This window comes from Zeugodacus cucurbitae, chromosome 2 (assembly GCF_028554725.1).
Source record: "Zeugodacus cucurbitae isolate PBARC_wt_2022May chromosome 2, idZeuCucr1.2, whole genome shotgun sequence".
NCBI classification, from domain to species: domain Eukaryota; kingdom Metazoa; phylum Arthropoda; class Insecta; order Diptera; family Tephritidae; genus Zeugodacus; species Zeugodacus cucurbitae.
The window spans coordinates 6,311,905-6,330,451 of record NC_071667.1 but is presented as its reverse complement, the minus strand read 5'-3'; the positions used below and the strand labels follow the sequence as shown (position 1 = coordinate 6,330,451).

General features: G+C 38.1%; 2 protein-coding genes across 4 annotated transcripts in view; one reads left to right on the top strand and one right to left on the bottom strand.

Moving 5' to 3' along the window:
* Window positions 1-14,020, top strand: part of LOC105214055 (regulator of G-protein signaling loco) — a 49,213-nt gene extending 35,193 nt beyond the window's left edge. For all 3 annotated transcript variants that reach the window (XM_011187240.3, XM_054225571.1, XM_029041534.2), the window contains 4 exons: window positions 10,610-11,521; window positions 11,592-12,587; window positions 12,650-12,926; window positions 12,997-14,020. In XM_011187240.3, the coding sequence (XP_011185542.2) occupies window positions 10,610-11,521; window positions 11,592-12,587; window positions 12,650-12,926; window positions 12,997-13,793 (2,982 nt within the window). In that variant the 3' untranslated portion in view covers window positions 13,794-14,020. The remainder of the gene's footprint in view (window positions 1-10,609; window positions 11,522-11,591; window positions 12,588-12,649; window positions 12,927-12,996) is intronic.
* A 674-nt stretch (window positions 14,021-14,694) lies between these two features.
* Window positions 14,695-16,062, bottom strand: LOC105214054 (probable 39S ribosomal protein L45, mitochondrial). Its single transcript, XM_011187239.3, has 2 exons — window positions 15,897-16,062; window positions 14,695-15,809 (listed from the first exon to the last, which is right to left on the bottom strand). Exons 1-2 carry the CDS (start codon window positions 15,939-15,941, stop codon window positions 14,775-14,777), a joined length of 1,080 nt encoding a protein of 359 aa, XP_011185541.2. The 5' UTR covers window positions 15,942-16,062; the 3' UTR covers window positions 14,695-14,774.
* Between the last annotated feature and the right edge of the window lie 2,485 nt (window positions 16,063-18,547).

The following is an 18,547-nucleotide window of genomic DNA, read 5'->3' as shown; positions in this document are numbered from 1 at the left end:
GATAATGACTTTATCGTGTCTTCCCTCGTACTGTGGCCGTTTTTCTTTCAGTGCTCGGCTCAAACGCATCAATTGCGTTCGGTATCGATCTCCTGTGATGGTTTCACTTGGCTTTAGCAACCAATTCAGCATCTTCGAAAATCTTCTCTCTTCCACCACCATGCCGGTCTTCGACTTCATAATCACCATTCTTAAAACGTTGAAACCATTCGGGACACCCTTACCGTACATATCCGAAAGCATTCGATGAGCCTCAGCCGCACTTTTCTTGGAATTAAAAAAGAGAAGCAAAATTTCCCGCAAATGTCGAAAATTCGGCTCAAAAAGTGACATTTTCAGTTGAGAATAAGTTTGGCATGCAAACCGATCTCTACAAATATTTTGTTGTATTAATGTTGACACAAATGTCCAAGATCGATATAAAACGATTTAATCGACCAGTGCTTGACCCTAGAGATAACTATTGGAAACGGCAAAGTTGTAGACCTAATATTTTCGGTACATGCATTTAATTATTTTTTATTTTTATAATCTTACACACTTGGCCTTATCAAACTTAATTAGGATATTCTATTCTTCGTAATGTTTTAATATAGATTTCAGGTTGGATTGTCTTACGTTGTTACCTATCTACAATCTCGCCTTAAATTTGTTGAATAGTTTACTTTTTATGCTCCCCAAATGAATGCGGGGGCTTAAAAACTGCACGATTACCCTCAACCAAATTTCAACGTTCTTGCTGTCCACTTCATTGCTATCAGCATTTGTATGGCACCGAACAAATCGTTGGCAGCTTACTTCTCAGAATCACCACAAGAACAACAACAATCCGTATGCAATACTCAGAAATAAAGAAAAGTTTATTGTTTATTTATTTTACAATATTTTTCCATGACTATTTACATACTGAATACTTGCATTACATTACGTGCGCATAGAATTCTTGCCAACTTGCAACTCTTGAAACGGCGACAGAAGGTAATGAAGAACTCATAGACACCGCTGTACTTAAGTTAACTGCGCATTCACGTCAATCGTCAACGGCTTGGCATAGGCGTCAGTCGGCTAGCACGCATGTAAATGCATTTGTTGTTGTCGTGTTAACGCCGATCCTCCACAGTCATTGAGGCATTCAGTCAGTTTCGTCAGTCATCAATTCTCATAAATAGTTTGCGTAACGCTCATTTTGCATTTCATCGGCGTGCGAAACATTTAAAAACACAAAAACGTTGGAATAAGTAATAAAATCAAAAAAAGGTGAAATACAATCAAATGTGTACATAAGTGTATGTTCATACATATATATGTATCTACGCATACATTCAACTAAAATCCTCAATATCCAATGTCAATCCGTGTGGTTGGTAGAAATTAGCGGCAGGCAAGCGGCAAATAGTCAGTGCTCCAAGGTAGCAACGGATCTTCATGCCTTGCTTTGTCTTACCCTTGCCGCCTTTTCAGCGTTTGTGGGTGCGAATGTGTGATCTCTCTTGGGTCTTTATGTCAATATTGAACGTTGCTGAAAAAAAATATATATTATTACGTATGTACGCATATGCATTTATAAGCAATTCCAGCCATTGAGTGATTTGTGCAAATATATTTGAATTTGCATTTGAAATGTTATGGCACATAATTGTTGGCTGCAATTAATTTTAAGAACTCTTTCCGTATGTCTGACAGATTTTTTGCAATTAAATATTTTTCAGATTCATATTTGGTTATAGAATACCTGAATATTCTATAATATGCGTAAGAAAGTCACGTACTATTAAATTTGTCAAAATATTGAAGCGAAAACATGAAATATAATTCCTACCAGTTGATTATTAAATTAAATATACATGTAGACAATTACTCATATGTATATACAAATATTTAAAAAATTGTTATACATATGCCATTATTCGTAATTTAATGACAATTGAATATTATTTTAAGGATGATCGCATCATTGTAAATTACTTGCGATAAGAAATGATGCAATTCAATGGAATATATGAAAATCACTGTATTCAATACGCCATTTAGGGAACAAAGCAAATATTTACAACAGAGTTGTGATTTACATGCACACATACATATATGTATGTACTTGCAGGTACTGCAAATTATAAGTAATATTAAAATTTAAAAAACGGAATCTCTTTATAAAAATATATGTATGTCAATAAATCATATATGTTTCAAACTTTTCAACAATTTTCCATCACACTAACAGTTTTGACACCCTCACCTAGTAACCCCCCAAAATTATGCTTCTAAATATTTGAATATTTATCTAACTCATATAAGTTTTGGTTTTTTAAGCGCCATTGTTTGTCGCATTACATGCGCTTTAAAGTTAATTACAATTACTCTATAAAGTTTGTTTATATGTTTGTTGGCAGTATCACCACAATGCCATTTTGTCACAGGGCTCAAATTACAGCATAATACATACAAGCCATTGTGGGATTGTCATCTAGGCAAAGGGACCCGGCATATCGGTTAGCAGCAAAACCACACAAGAAAGGTGTTAAAGCAAAACGAAAACACTTTGACTTTAAATACACACATACATATTGTATGCATAAATATGTATGCAAAAACATAGTAATGCCGCTTCACTTCACTACCGGTGCACATATTTTCCCAGCAATGTCGTATTTCCTTATTTCTCAGGCGTTTTTTCTTCATCACCCAAACACACACACACATTTAAGCATTTCTTCTGCGCTTTGTTTTTCTTACGTTTACTTGTTGCATATTGTCTAGCGTTTTTAATACATTTTCAATTATTTATTGTTGGCATTGTTTTTATATTGTATATATATGTATGTAAAAGCTTTTTGGTCAGCTTGTCATGTAAAATGTACCCATATTCACAAACGCATATGCATATATGCAAGTACATTTCTTTGTTTTGCAACAATCGTGCATTTACATGGGCTTCTTAGCAACTCTTTGCTCTGTGGCGTCAGATTACCGCCGAGAACTGAAACCTTACAAACAGAACACAAAGTATGCGAAAGTGTGCATTACAAAAGTTGTGCAGAAATGTGTAGCATATGCATTATGTATTATAAAAAAAAATAATAATAATAAATATGACGCGATTATACGTGATTCAATGAAATAGAAATTTGATTTTTTTAATATTTTGAATTTTATTTTAACCCTTTTTATAAACATTTCTGTAGCTTTGAGTAATGTAAGACTGTTTTCGAATTCAGTTACCGAATTCTTACTCGCTCAATTTCGCACAGCGTTACCGCAGTGATTTTTCTTTAGTCTATTCCATCTTCTTTTTTTGTGTGTGTATTCATTATGGCTATAATTAGAGTTAGCATTATTTTAAAATACTACGCGAAAATAAGGCAATTAGAAGTTATAACAAGAAAAAACGTTAACTTCGGCTGTACCGAAGCTAACATACCCTTCACAGGTGCATTTCTTTTAGTAACTATGTATGTGTTTAAGCAAATCGAAAGACGTAAGAAAAAGTAAGTAAAAAAAGAAAACATTTTACAAATTCCTTTTAGCCGGGTTGTTTGCTAGAAACATTAAGGTTATATAGTTAACCGATCTGAACAATTTCTTCGGAGATTATATTTTTACCTTAAACAGTAACCCATGTCAAATTTCGTGAAGGTACCACGTCAAATGCGAAAATTTTCCATACAAGCCATTGATTCCAATCGTTCGGTTTGTATGGCAGTTATATGCTATAGTGAACCAATCTGAACAATTTTTTCGGAGATTAAATTATTTCTAAGAACAATAACTCACACCAACTTTCGTGAAGATATGTAGTAAAATGCGGAAGTTTTCCATACAAGCCATTGATTCCGATCGTTCAGTTTGTATGGCAGCTATATGCTATAGTGAACCGATCTGAACAATTTTTTCCGAAAATAAATTATTTCTATAAACAATAACTCACATCAAATTTCGTAAAGATATGTAGTAAAATGCGGAAGTTTTCCATACAAGCCCTTGATTCCGATCGTTCAGTTTGTATGGCAGCTATATGCTACAGTGAACCGATCTGAACAATTTTTTCGGAGATCAAATTATTTCTAAGAACAATAATTCACACCAACTTTCGTGAAGATATGTAGTAAAATGCGGAAGTTTTCCATACAAGCCATTGATTCCGATCGTTCAGTTTGTATGGCAGCTATATGCTATAGTGAACCGATCTGAACAATTTTTTCCGAGATTAAATTATTTCTATGAACTATAACTCACATCAAATTTCGTAAAGATATGTAGTAAAATGCGGAAGTTTTCCATACAAGCCCTTGATTCCGATCGTTCAGTTTGTATGGCAGCTATATGCTATAGTGAACCGATCTGAACAATTTTTTCCGAGATTAAATTATTTCTATGAACAATAACTCACATCAAATTTCGTAAAGATATGTAGTAAAATGTGGAAGTTTTCCATACAAGCCCTTGATTCCGATCGTTTAGTTTGTACGGCAGCTATACGATATCGGCAGTTCCGACAAATGAGCAGCTTCTTGAAGAGAAAATAACATCTGCAAAATTTCACGATATCTTAAAAACTGAAGGACTAGTTCGTATATATACAGACAGACTGACAGACAGACGGACATGGCTAAATCGACTCAGTTCAACATACTGATCATTTATATATATACTTTAGAGGGTCTCCGACGCTTCTTTCTGGGTGTTACAAACTTCGTGACAAACTTAATATACCCTGTTCAGGGTATAAAAATATATAAACATACTAAATTCGTAAAATGATTAGTGCGAAAAATTGCAAAGCAAATGCTAGTACAAATGAACGTAGCCTCAATACAGTCCATTGTCCACTCAAGCATATCCGGCGTACACTCATAAATAGACACATTCAAACACGGCAGCGGTGGGGAAGGGGCCAGTGTGGAGCAAAAGCGACATTATTTTACAATCACAACGCACAGTTACTTGTTGCTAGCCATGCTATGATAATGCTCTTAATAGTCCAGCGTATTGTGTTAGCGTTACCGAGTGACAGCAGTCATACGCATAACTGTCTGAAGGATGACCAAACAGCGGCACCATTGGACAGTCAGATATACATACGTTTGTGAGGTTTATCCGAGTATATGTAGGACACACTCGCGTCAGCAGTCAATTAGTGCATGCATAGTGAAACACTTTCGAATTAGCGCGTAAAATTTGGGCTCACTGACCACAATCACATAGATTTTCAATTTTTTTTTTCATAAAAATTTGATTTGGTAAATTTCTAACCTCATAATAATTCTTATATAGACTGTTTAATATGATTTCCAGCCCTTCTGTCTGTATCTCTAAGTTTAATCGAAACGTGTCATTTATAAGTAACTTCTTCAGACCAGCAATCAGCTTGAAACTTTAATATTGCCTGTGTGGATGTCAAACTATACCATCAAGTTTACTTTATAGCAATATTTTGTATAGTTGCTTAATTCTTTGCAAAAATACGTGATTTCTTGCTTTATTTTATGAGTGTTAAATTAGCATTAATTTTGTTTTATTTCTGCTCGTTTTTGTCTTCCGGTTAAACAAGTCCAGAGTCATTCATATACACGAAAATCACGCACTAAAAGTATATATGTTTGTATGTACTATATGTATGTATAAAGAGAAGTATGAATAAATATTCGCATGCGCTTGCGTTGCCCTTTGACTTTGCTCATCGCTGACTTTTGCCACACTTTTATTTTCTTTTTCACCCGGCTGGTAGCATTCAACTCAAAAAATGCGGGACGGACTGCTCATATAAAATAGAAAATGACTTATTTTACTAGCATTACAACCTGTTTGCATGTAACCACAGTGGTAGACACGTGCACAGTATTTTATTTTTATAATAAAAATGTATGAAAGCAATCATTCACATGGATGTGACGACGAGTTTGACTTCATAGACGGAAATAATTATTTTAACAGGATATACAGTAGAACTTCCCAAACCCGTAACACCATTGGCTTCTATTGCCAATTTAAGAGTTCAATTTGCAGAGATCTTCGAGTTATAAAAGTTCGAGTTATGGAAGTTCTACTGTAGTTCGTAAAAATATTTTCTTACTATAAAAAACATCGAGATTTTTGTAGAAATGGTGAAAAAAATTAAGCATAAAAATCGAATTGATAAAAAAAATATTTGCATAAATTGTGTACAATTATTTATCTTCAAATTCAAATTCCAAAATTTTTACCAAAATAATCACGCGATTTTGTTATACCCTTTTGAATAATTGTCCAGCTTGAGTTATTTGTGACGAAATTGCGGATTTCCGACACACCCGGCAATTTGCCTAAGCGCGTATATGTGGTATGTAGACACAAGTTAAGCTTTGCATTTACATTTATGCTTATTATACGCTATGTGTTTGTTGTTGCTCGTGGCACTGTTTGACAATTGTGCCTTTACTTTAAAGTATGTATGTATGTATGTATGTACCAACAACCGCACCAACTACAACTACTTACAATGGTGATGACAACAAATTGTGCGTTGTCAAAGCGACAAACAATTGCTGCAATTACCAGTCATTTGGTTTATTGTCGCATGACTTCTCTCTTTGTCTGTGTTGGTGACTTGGCTCCAGTTGGTCGCATTTTCACACACATTTTCTATCCATCGCCCCTATTAGCTTTTACACACATACATGCATTGCTATGAATGTAGTTGACGCTCCCAAATTTAAATTATTCTGCCTGACACCACTTCATACTAACATACATACATATATATGTGTTTTACTCCACAAAAATCCAACCGAATTCGTTGTTTCTATGCAATCCGCGCTCAAATTGTTGAGCATTTTCAATTAAGCGCAACTTTCATACACGCTTCATGCACTCAAAATGTAACAGCGCTCTAGCTTCTAACTCTTCACTGCGCTAAGCCGCCCACTCTGCCGGTACGTCAGTGCGCCACCAACAAATTTTTGTTTCGTTCTTCGCATGCGACGATCATCATGATCATGATCAGCCATATTGTCGTGTTATCGCTGTTGTTACTGCAATTGCACACACACTTACACAGATATTTTCTGATATTTTAGCACATAAATATTGCATGACCTCAATTGTGTTCACTTTCCATCGGCGCGCACTTGACGCTCAACTCACAAGCGCTCGCTCAGTCATGCCAAGCAAACACTAAACTATATGTGTGGAGGTATGTATGTATGTATATGTTAAGCTCGCATATTAGTCAGTCAGTCAGTCAGCGCATTTGTCAGTCGTACGATTGTGCTTTAGTGGGGCGAGTTGAGTACGCTAAAGCCGTGGATTTCTGCGAGTTTTGCTTGTTTTGAATGGCTTTACAATCACTTCGTCTTCTCACATACAAAAGTTAAATATTGAAGATGCAGTACAAACACTTAAAAATCATTTATTTACCAATTAATTGACTTGACGGTCGTGTGTCACTCGGAAACTTAAGCGTCGATACCGGAATACATTTATATGTTGGATGGTGTTGCTCGAAGTTGTTACTTTGAGAAGTGAGTCCTCATTTCTGAGACTACAAAATTACTCAACACTTGCTCTCTGCACTGATAAAGTACCCGCATACCCAGAATATATAATATTGCGCTTATCACTTCTAAGAATACTCGATTTCTAAAAAACATTTGAATGAACTGTATAATGTTGGTCTTAATAAATTCGATGGTTATATTAATTTTTATCATCACTTCCAAACTCTCCTAAACTCTTAATTTATTTATTTTTGTTAAATGTCAATCCCAGAAAAAAATAACCGGAAATCTTTAAAAATATTTACGAGGCCAAGGTTAAACATCAAATTTTGGGTTTACATTTAAGCAACTCAATCACGTAGATGGGAGTATACAAATATGAGTAAGCGCAGACAAGATCGTACTAGAGCGTTGAATGATCGGGAGAACAATACAAATAGCAATGTAATCAACTCTAAAAGAATTTAAATGAATGCTAAAAAGTATATCAGCTTAATGTTTGCCTGTAAATTTTGTTAGTTACAGAGTAAATTTCGAAAATATTATCAGAAACACGTTCGAAATGTCTTTACGTGCAAAAAAATATATTTTTATCAAAAAAATGGAATTTAATCGTCAAATTTCGTGTGAGCTTTTCGCAAACAACGCGAATATTAGTAAGCACCCGCTTCTTTTAAAGCACTCGTCACTTAGAACCAGCATACTATGCTATTCATAAGTAGACCATCAACGTTGTTTGTTCAATTGAAAAGTTCGTCAGAAATTAGTCGGTGTGGCAGTAAAACTAGTATTTATAAATATAACTGACAAATTGGAATCTCAGTCTTTTTTTTGGTACCGACTACTAAAAATAAATACAAAACATTTTATTAAAAATATATAAAGTTCAGTTCGTGGTTAAAGTGTTCCGTAATTTCGTGGAATGATTTTAAAAATCTCTATCAATCACGACTCCTTAGTGATTATATTCAATCTGTTTGTAACTAGTATATTTTTGTATATTTAATCTGAAAACAAAACCGCTGAATCGACCTACTTAATTGCATGCTTACAATACTTAGAATTTATTTTTAGAGCTTTTAATATATATATTTATAAATATTTTTCAAGAAAAATATTTCAAGACCAGTGATAATAAACTCCTCATATTCAGAGACGCCTATGCCGTTGTACCCAATCTGTAGATATTTGCTCGAATCTTTCATTTTATAACTTCAATAAATTTAGAGATTGTACATCGTCTACGTTTGTTAAAAACACTTGCAACAATATTTCCAGGTTCATCACATACTCAAAGCCCGGCAATATAACGAACAACTCAAAATCTTTCGCCACATACGAAATGAAAAGAAAACATAAATTGTTTCGTTGTTTTCATACTGTTGAGATAATTAGCAACCCGGCGAGCACAGCATGCTTAAGTGATTCTGCAACTTTGACAAACGCATCATCCCAACTTAGTGACCTAAGACAAACCGCCGTAACGGAAATTGCTGCCTGTTGAAATTTCCAAAACTAAAAGAAGAAATTTTAGGAATTTCTATGCGCCTCAACGCTAGCAATTATTATTTTTAATTACTTTCAATTAGGTTTTCACGCGATGCGCATTACAACTTGAAACGAAAATTAGAAATTGTTGTTATATACATACCGAAACACACATACACATACATCTATAGACACGCAAACGCGTATGAGTTTATGGAAAATCGTCCATTAATCTTCATAGCCAAAAGTCGGTGAATTTCTAGCAGTGCGATACACTTATTGGTAATCATAGTGCGGTGGGGTCTTATGCAGTCGTTTCAGCTCTTTATTTTGGAAATGCATACACAAACATATATATATTACTCATATATGTATACAACAAACGCATCAATTTTGCTTAATCATAGGCGATTGCGACCGTAAAATAAAACAATAAAAAAAGCACTTGTTCACTTGTTGCATGATGTACGTCGCCGTCTGTTGCATGCAACACTCCCGTTGGTATCCCAGACACTCTATACAAATATGTATGTTTGTATGTACCAGTACATATGGACTCTGCTCTGTAGTTTGTAATCTGTTTCCAATATTTAAGTACTTTGGCACCAATTCCACCATTCTTCAACTTCGATAGTGTTGATTTTATTATTGACAATGCGCTGGCGTGTTTTTTTTATTTTTTTGTTACTTTTTCTCACTTCACATGCTTTGATTTTAAAAACCGTTTGTGCTTTCGTTGATTCATGCCTGACAAATTGGTTGCATCTTAAAAAAAAACTTTTAATTTTTCTGTTTTAAATACAATGCTGCTAAAAAAATCCAACTGAAGACAAAATATTCGTTTGTACACGTTTTTTTTTTTTCGAGAACCAACTGCTTTTACTTACTGCTTTTTTTGTTAAATAAATATTTTATTTAAAGTGATTTTAGGCATTTCAAAGAAATTATTAAGTTTGTTATATTTTAAAATTTAACCGCAAATATATTGTATATTCATATAAGGTCCAAAAAGTTTATGTTCACTTCATTGCAGATATTTTGCACAAAACTGTAAAACTTAAGTACGCAATTATTATGACCATATTTGCGCAAACACTTGACAGCGCAGACTAATTTACTGTTTTTATATTATTTTTAGATTTTATTTATTTTTTTTCACTGCACCTTTGTTTGTGCGCGTTATCACGCAATTTGCTCTAGCTTCAACTATTCCACTATAGTTTTACGCGATTACCACATATTTTCTTTAACATTCCTTTTTGTTGTTGTGCTGTTATTTTGTCATCTTTCCAGTTGTCGGTGTTATTGAAAAACACTTCCATCAAAGTTCAAGAGTTTATCTTAATTTTTATTGTCAGCGGTGCGTAAAGCAAAGACAGTTCCCCATGATGTTGGGATTTTATGACCATTAAGATGACACACACAAAAATACCCCGATTTCTTTGCAGTTTTTAATCTTTAATCATTCGAAACAAAGAGAAAAATGTGAATTGCTTTCAGGACAACATCAGCGAAATTTTCTAAAAGATATAATGCGTTTATTTATATTTTATATACCGTTTTTTAATTATAAAATATTATAGATACTCGTATTAATATGAAAAACAACAATTACTTACCTACCTATTTCCTATTTTTTATCTTTACAGAATCCAAATCTCCCCGCTAATGCCTCACCATTCCGTCGGGCCTGGGGTCAATCGTCCTTTCGCACGCCACGCACAGACAAACGCGCCCTCCAACAATTGCAATTGCAACAACAATCCGGCCAGCATCAGCATCTCAGTCCACTAGTACGACGCTCATCATCGATGACCGCATCCGACAATGATGTCTATATCAAGTCCATACATCACACCGACTACCATGATGAGCTCAAGCAGGCGCATAGCCAACATCAGATAGCTACATCGGCGGCAGCTATAGTTGCCGCAAGAAATGCGAATGCAGTTGCCGCGGTATCAGCCGCTACGCTTGCAACGGCTAATGCTAAGAACATCAAGATTGGCAGTTGCACAAATCAGCTAAAGATGCCACAACTGAAGACCACGTCGTCAACAGCCACAGATAACGGTGTTGGAGGTGTCACTGCTTGGGGTACAGCTTTTGAACGGCTGCTGGAAGACCCTGCTGGTATGCATACCTTCGCCGAGTTTTTGAAAAAGGAATTCTCTGCCGAAAATATTTACTTTTGGACAGCTTGCGAGCGTTATCGTGCCCTGGAAAGCTCTGTTGAGCGTTCAACACAAGCGATGGCCATTTTCTCAAAACATCTGGCCAATGGCGCCTTAGAGCCGGTAAATGTGGACTCGCAAGCGCGCAATCTGACACAAGAGAAGCTGGAGAGTGCTGAGCCGGATATTTTTGCACCTGCACAGAAGCAAATCTTTAATCTCATGAAATTCGACAGCTATCAACGTTTCATACGTTCCGATATGTATAAGAGCTGCCTGGAGGCAGAGGAGAAGCGCCAACCGTTGCCGTATAAAGCTGAAGATTTAGATGAGTTGCTCAGAACGCCGGCACATCAGCCGGTCTCAGTGAGCAGCATTGTGTCGAAGGTGAGCGCACTTAAAGCTTCATTCCCACTTATAGTTTACTAAATTATGTTTGTTTATTCATTATTTACAGCTCAAGAAGTCAGCCAGCAACGCAGAGGACCGTTGCCGTAAAAGCTTGTTACCATGGCATCGTAAAACGAGCAGCAACAAAGCGCCACGTGATGGCGCAGATGCGCCGTCAGAGTGCAAAACAACAACAAATAAGCTAGCGCCACTCTCCAGTCATTCGTTGAAAGTAGCGCCAGCCCAAAATTCTCAAAGCGACATACACAGCTCACGCTCTTCACTCTCCTCCTTCGATGGCTTGCCAGGTGCTTCCATATTGCCAGGCACTTGCCGCGTCATCTTGAGTGATGCCTCTACAACCATGGTGCAGGCGCGCGCCAACGAAACGGTTGGCCAGCTGGTCGAGCGTTTGTTGGAGAAGCGTGGCCTGAGCTATCAATATTACGATGTGGTGGCGAAAGGTACCACCAAATCGATTGATTTGCAAACTTCATCACAAACGCTCGTTGGCAAAGAAGTGATGATTGAGCAGCGAGTCGCCTTCAAAATGGATTTGCCCGACCGCAAGGTAATCTCTGTGAAGAGCAAACCCAAGAAACAGTTACACGAGGTGGTGTGTCCCATACTGCATAAATACAACTACGACATAGAAGAGGTACAGGTGGTGATGCGTGAAACGCAGGAGCCAATTGATTTGTCACTAACTGTGACACACGCCGATGGTCAGCGTTTACAAGCCTTGTGGCTGAAGCCACCACCATTACTGCAGTGTAATGACTATCAAAATGGCAATGGTTGCGCACCGAAAGTAGCAAAGGCTTCCACATCGACAAAAAGTGTATCCTTTCCGAGTGCATTGAAGCAAGCAAATGGCGGCGCTTTGCGCTCAACTGCTGGCAATAGCATTAATGTGTCGCATTCGACACAAAGTGCCCTGGATGAGATAACAAACAAAGTATTTACCGAATTGATGCAGGTGAAAGTGGAAGCAGCCAGCGCGGAAAAAACACAGCCATTAGCCGCGCACAATGGCAAAGTCAACGATCACGCATCGCTTAAGGTGAGTTCGAAAACATTTTTTTCGACTTGAAGTGTTAATAATTAATGTTTTGATTTGTATAGTCTGATGACTGCGCTTCAGAGACGTCATCGATTTTTGAACGCATACGTCGTCGTGACAACAATATTCAAAGTCTCAAATTGAAACTGAAGAAGCGTTCAACCAGCAGTCAGCATTCGGAGGAAACAAACCAAAGCTGTCACACAACAGCCAGCAATGGTCAATTGCCGGCGCCAACGGCAGTAAGCACTACGGTGTTAGACATTAAGAAACCAATCATAGCTAAATTAAAAGCGGGTGTGAAACTACAAATGCCAGAGCGAGTAGCTGAAAATCAAGGTGAGTGAGAAATTAAAGTGAAACGATATCTATGTACATATATTCATAATATCTTTATCTCATTTTATAGATGAACTACTCGAAGGCCTGAAGCGCGCCCAACTCGCCCGCTTAGAAGACCAACGTGGAACTGAAATTAATTTCGAACTACCCGATTTTTTAAAGAATAAAGAAAATCTCAACGCCTCAAAGTTGCGAAAAGCACGCGCAAATCTCAGTCCCATAAACAAGCCACCCACACAAATTTCCGTAGCAGCTACAGATGAACAACCCGCACAAACAGCACCACAACCAACACTGCAAGAACGTCCACAACCCGCACCACGTCTATCCATAACAAATAAACTCAAAGCAAACACAACAGTATCGCCCTTAAAGCATGAACCAGATGCGCCTGCGCAATCCAATACACTTGAGGTACGCCAAACAGAGCCGGCAACACCGTTAACAGCGAATCCCACAAGCGCAATATTGGAATCTGAGTACGCTGCTGCATTAGTGGGAACTAACAGTTGCAAGGGTCCACCACCATTGCCACCCAAGCCTAAAGTATTGCCCATTAAGCCATCGAATTGGGGTGCTGCCGCAAGTATGTCCAACTCATCCGCAGCTTCCACGCCCACAACACCTTCAACAACAAGTATACCCACATTACCCACTCCGACACATAAAAGTTTTACAACAGTTGGCTTGACTAATAGCGTTACAACCAATGTGGAAGATGCGCCATTGATGTTACATGTGTCGAGCAAACATTTTACACCAAATGAAATAGCCCCACGTAAGACGCATTTAAGTATCGCAACTGAGCAGCCCACGTCAGCGCGTTGTGCTTATCTTGAAGAGCCGAGTAGCAGCTTCGTTTGAGAAAGAGTGAATGAGAGAGAGAGAGAGAGATGTATTCTATAATGGCTTCCACACCCCATTCCATTCTCCCCTTTGGCCAAACCCTTTTCCACATGATTTTTTAAGTGATATAAAATATAAAATAAAATAAAATAATTACGTAACTTTATATATTTACATAATACATATGTATAACATGCACAATAATTATTTATTAGCATATTTCATTTTAATCTCCTGATACTACTTTAACACTTTCATTGTAAATAATTAAACTATCATATTTTAATTTATATATTTTATTATCTACTTATGGATGTAGATGAAATCTAATTATATATTTAAGCTCATTGGTACATCCATTATTCTACAATTCTCAAACAGCGGTATTCTACTGATATTTCCAAAATTGTAATTAGACATTAAATATAAGGTTAAATTTATAAAACAACAACAATATTTTTTAATTGTAAATGAACTATGTAGACTGCAAAATTATTACGAATAAAACCATATTTTGTATAGAAGACACGCATAAATTATTTTTATTTTACACATAATATGATTATTTATAAAGACCTAAGGCGACAGCGTATGCAAGCCAGCAACGTTGTAGATATTCATCTGAGAAATATTGGTCTCTAAATTTCCTACATAAAATGTGCAGAATTTGCATTTCCTAATCTCTATGTAAGCAGTGCATTATATTTTAGCGCCTAAATATATGCAAAGTATTTGTAAAGCAATGTTGGTAATTCACATAAATTGTACGTTTATGCCTAAAACCAGGCAATGATCTGTGAACAAATTGTTAGCTTTCTTATCAGATAATGTTACTTGCATTCTCTGCTTCTTATTTGATAGTTGACAAGTACAAATCAAATCGCTGGATTCTTATTCTGTACAAATAATTAGAAGACAATTTTATAACTTAAACCAGTTTTATTGTATTCTTCGATAATCCAACAATTTGATTCTTAAACCTGCCAACAAATAGTACAATCAAATGGACGGACTTGCCGTCGTCGACTTTGCCGATTTGGTTTCGTTGCCCGCATCTACAGCCGACACTGGGGTGGTAGATTCAATATTTTCCGATTGTTGTTGAATTTGTTTTTCGGCGCCAGCTTCCAATTTCTTATCCCCTTCTGCGAGTAGTTCCACATCCGCCTCGGGTTCTTCAATGACGCGATACGTAATTGGTGCCGGTTCCTTAGCTGGCAACCAATCTGGTATGATCTTATCATGCAAACGCCATTTGCCATATTCATTGGAGATATGCTTTTCAAAGACCACATATTCCAATACATCCTTAGCTAAAATTTCGCTACCGTGCATCAAACGGCCAAAGCGATCGTAAATAGCCAGCACTTGCTGTGTATGGAAACGCACCGTTACTTGTGCGTACAAATTCTCTTTGCTTATAATGTCAGTTACACGAGCATGCACAAGACGTGGTGGTTCCAATGATTGTAAGAAACGCCAATGGATGGTCTTATCACGTACATTATGCATCATTTCCGGATAACAACGTTCAGTTACGAATTCACGTAGCTGATGTTTATTTTTCGCTGCCATTTGGTTGTGGGCTGCAATATAAATATCCTGCGCTTGACTGGCGAATTCATCCGTGCTGAATTCTTCTTCGTATGAGCGTATTTTACGCACTGCCATTACACTTTTCGATTTCTTTTCGAGGAATTCCAGCTTTTGTTTGGCGCCCACTGATGAAATGAAAGACTTTTTGCCATCACCCTCTGGCGGAACGTAGGGTTCGAAAATACCACCGGTGCAACTGATATGGAATGGGCGTTCGAGCCAAGGGCGTGGTGGTAGCACACCGCGTTCCTTTAACCGGCTACGCATTTCTTCTTTAGTCAAATCACCTGGCTTCTCATGAAAATTAGGTAAGTCCAATTTAACGAATTTTTGTGCACGTAGCTTCTTAAATTTCGGTTGCCAATGTTTCGTTTGCCTGTGACGCAATTGCTGGGACTGCATTTGTAACAGTGCTTGCATTGCAGGAGGTTGGACAAGCTTTGAGAGGAGCAAAATATAACATTAAATTGGGGTTATGAAACACTGTTTTTGTAAAAGACATGAATTAAGAGAATTTATTTTCACCTGCAACATTTTAATACCACAACGTGCTGAGGCTGCGAGCTCCATTTTTTGCTTTCTTTAATTTATATTCAATATAATAAAAGCAATTTTATTCACGAAGAAATACCGCACAACACCAATTCAATTCTTCTTCACGACCAATTCCAATCACATTCAACTTTCAGCAAGACGTCAAACGTCACGATCAGCTGTGTGTTAGTGTTGTATATTTTGATGGATTGTATTTGAAACTTTATTGAGTAATTTGTTTTTAAAAACAAGAAGATTGTAATTATTTGAAGGGATTCTTGAGAGCTCTATATCTAATTAAATATATATATATATATTTGGCGTAGGAACCGCTTTAAGCGATTATAGCCGAATCCACCAGAGCGCGCCACTCATTCCTCCTTTTTGCTTTTTGGCGCCAATTGGAAACACCAAGTGAAGCCAGGTCACTTTGCACTTGGTCTTTCCACCGGAGTGGAGGTCGTCCTCTTCCGCGGCTTCCTCCAGCGGGTACTGCATCGAATACTTTCAGAGCTGGAGTGTTTTCTTCCATCCGTACAACATGACCTAGCCAGCGTAGCCGCTGTCTTTTTATTCGCTGAACTATGTCAATGTCGTCGTATAAATCGTACAGCTCATCGTTCCATCGCCTGCGGTATTCGCCGTTGCCAATGTTTAGAGGACCAAAAATCTTGCGCAAAACCTTTCTCTCGAAAACCCCAAGAGTCGTCTCATCGGATGTTGTCATCGTCCACGCTTCAGCGCCATACATCAGGACGGGAATAATGAGCGACTTATAGAGTTTGATTTTGGTTCGTCGAGAGAGGACTTTACTTTTCAATTGCCTACTCAGTCCAAAGTAGCACCTGTTGGCAAAAGTGATTCTGCGTTGGATTTCAAGGCTGACATTGTTGGTGTTGTTAATGCTGGTTCCCAGATAAACGAAATTATCTACAACTTCAAAGTTATGACTGTCAACAGTGACGTGGGAGCCAAGACGCGAGTGCGCCGACTGTTTGTTTGATGACAGGAGATATTTCGTCTTGTCCTCATTCACCACCAGACCCATACGCTTCGCTTCTTTATCTAGTCTGGAAAACGCAGAACAAACGGCGCGGTTGTTGCTTCCGATGATATCAATATCATCGGCATACGCCAGGAGCTATACACTCTTGTAGAAGATTGTACCCTCTCTATTTAGTTCTGCAGCTCGTATTATTTTTTCCAGCAATAGATTGAAGAAGTCGCACGATAGTGAGTCACCCTGTCTGAAGCCTCGTTTGGTATCGAACGGCTCGGAGAGGTCCTTCCCGATCCTGACGGAGCTTTTGGTGTTGCTCAACGTCAGCTTACATAGCCGTATTAGTTTTGCAGGGATACCAAATTCAGACATCGCGGCATAAAGGCAGCTCCTTTTCGTGCTATCGAAGGCAGCTTTAAAATCGATAAAAAGATGGTGAGTATCGATTCTTCTCTCTCGGGTCTTTTCCAAGATTTGGCGCATGGTGAATATCTGGTCCATTGTGGATTTTCCAGGTCTAAAGCCACACTGATAAGGTCCAATCAGTTCGTTGACGGTGGGCTTTAGTCTTTCACACAATACGCTCGACAAAACCTTATATGCGATATTGAGGAGACTTATACCACGGTAGTTGGCGCAGATTGTGGGGTCTCCCTTCTTATGGATTGGGCAGAGCACACTAAGATTCCAATCGTCAGGCATGCTTTCTTCCGACCATATTCTACAAAGAAGCTGATGCATGCACCTTATCAGTTCTTCGCCGCCGTATTTGAATAGCTCGGCCGGTAATCCATCGGCCCCCGCCGCTTTGTTGTTCTTCAAGCGGGTAATTGCTATTCGAATTTCTTCATGGTCGGGTAATGGAACATCTATTCCATCGTCATCGATTGGGGAATCGGGTTCGCCATCTCCTGGTGTTGTACTTTCACTGCCATTGAGCAGGTCGGAGAAGTGTTCCCTCCATAATCCCAGTGTGCTCTGGACATCCGCTACCAGATTACCTTCTCGGTCCCTACATGATAATGCTCCGGTCTTGAAACCTTCTGTTAATCGCCTCATCTTTTCATAAAATTTTCGAGCATTACCCATGTCGGCCAGCTTTTCAAGCTTTTCATACTCACGCATTTCGGCCTCTTTCTTTTTACGTCTGCAAATGCGTCTCGCTTCCCTCTTCAGTTCTCGATATCTATCCCACCCCGAACGTGTTGTGGTCGATCGCAACGTTGCGAGGTAGGCAGTCTGTTTTCTCTCCACTGCGGAACGACAATTCTCATCGTACCAACTGGTTTTTTGGCGTTGCCGTAGACCAATTGTTTCGGCTGCAGCGGTATGCAATGAGTTTGAGATGCCGTTCCACAGCTCCCTTATATCGAGATGCTGATGAGTGCTCTCAGAGAGCAGGAGTGCAAGTCGAGTAGAAAATCGTTCGGCTGTCGGTTGTGATTGCAGCTTTTCGACGGCGAACCTTCCTTGTGTTTGTTGACGGGCGTTCTTTGCTGCACAGAGGCGAGTGCGTATCTTTGCTGCTACTAGATAATGGTCCGAGTCAATGTTTGGTCCTCGGAGCGTACGCACGTCTAAAACACTGGAGACATGTCTTCCGTCTATCACAACGTGATCGATTTGGTTGCGCGTGTTTCGA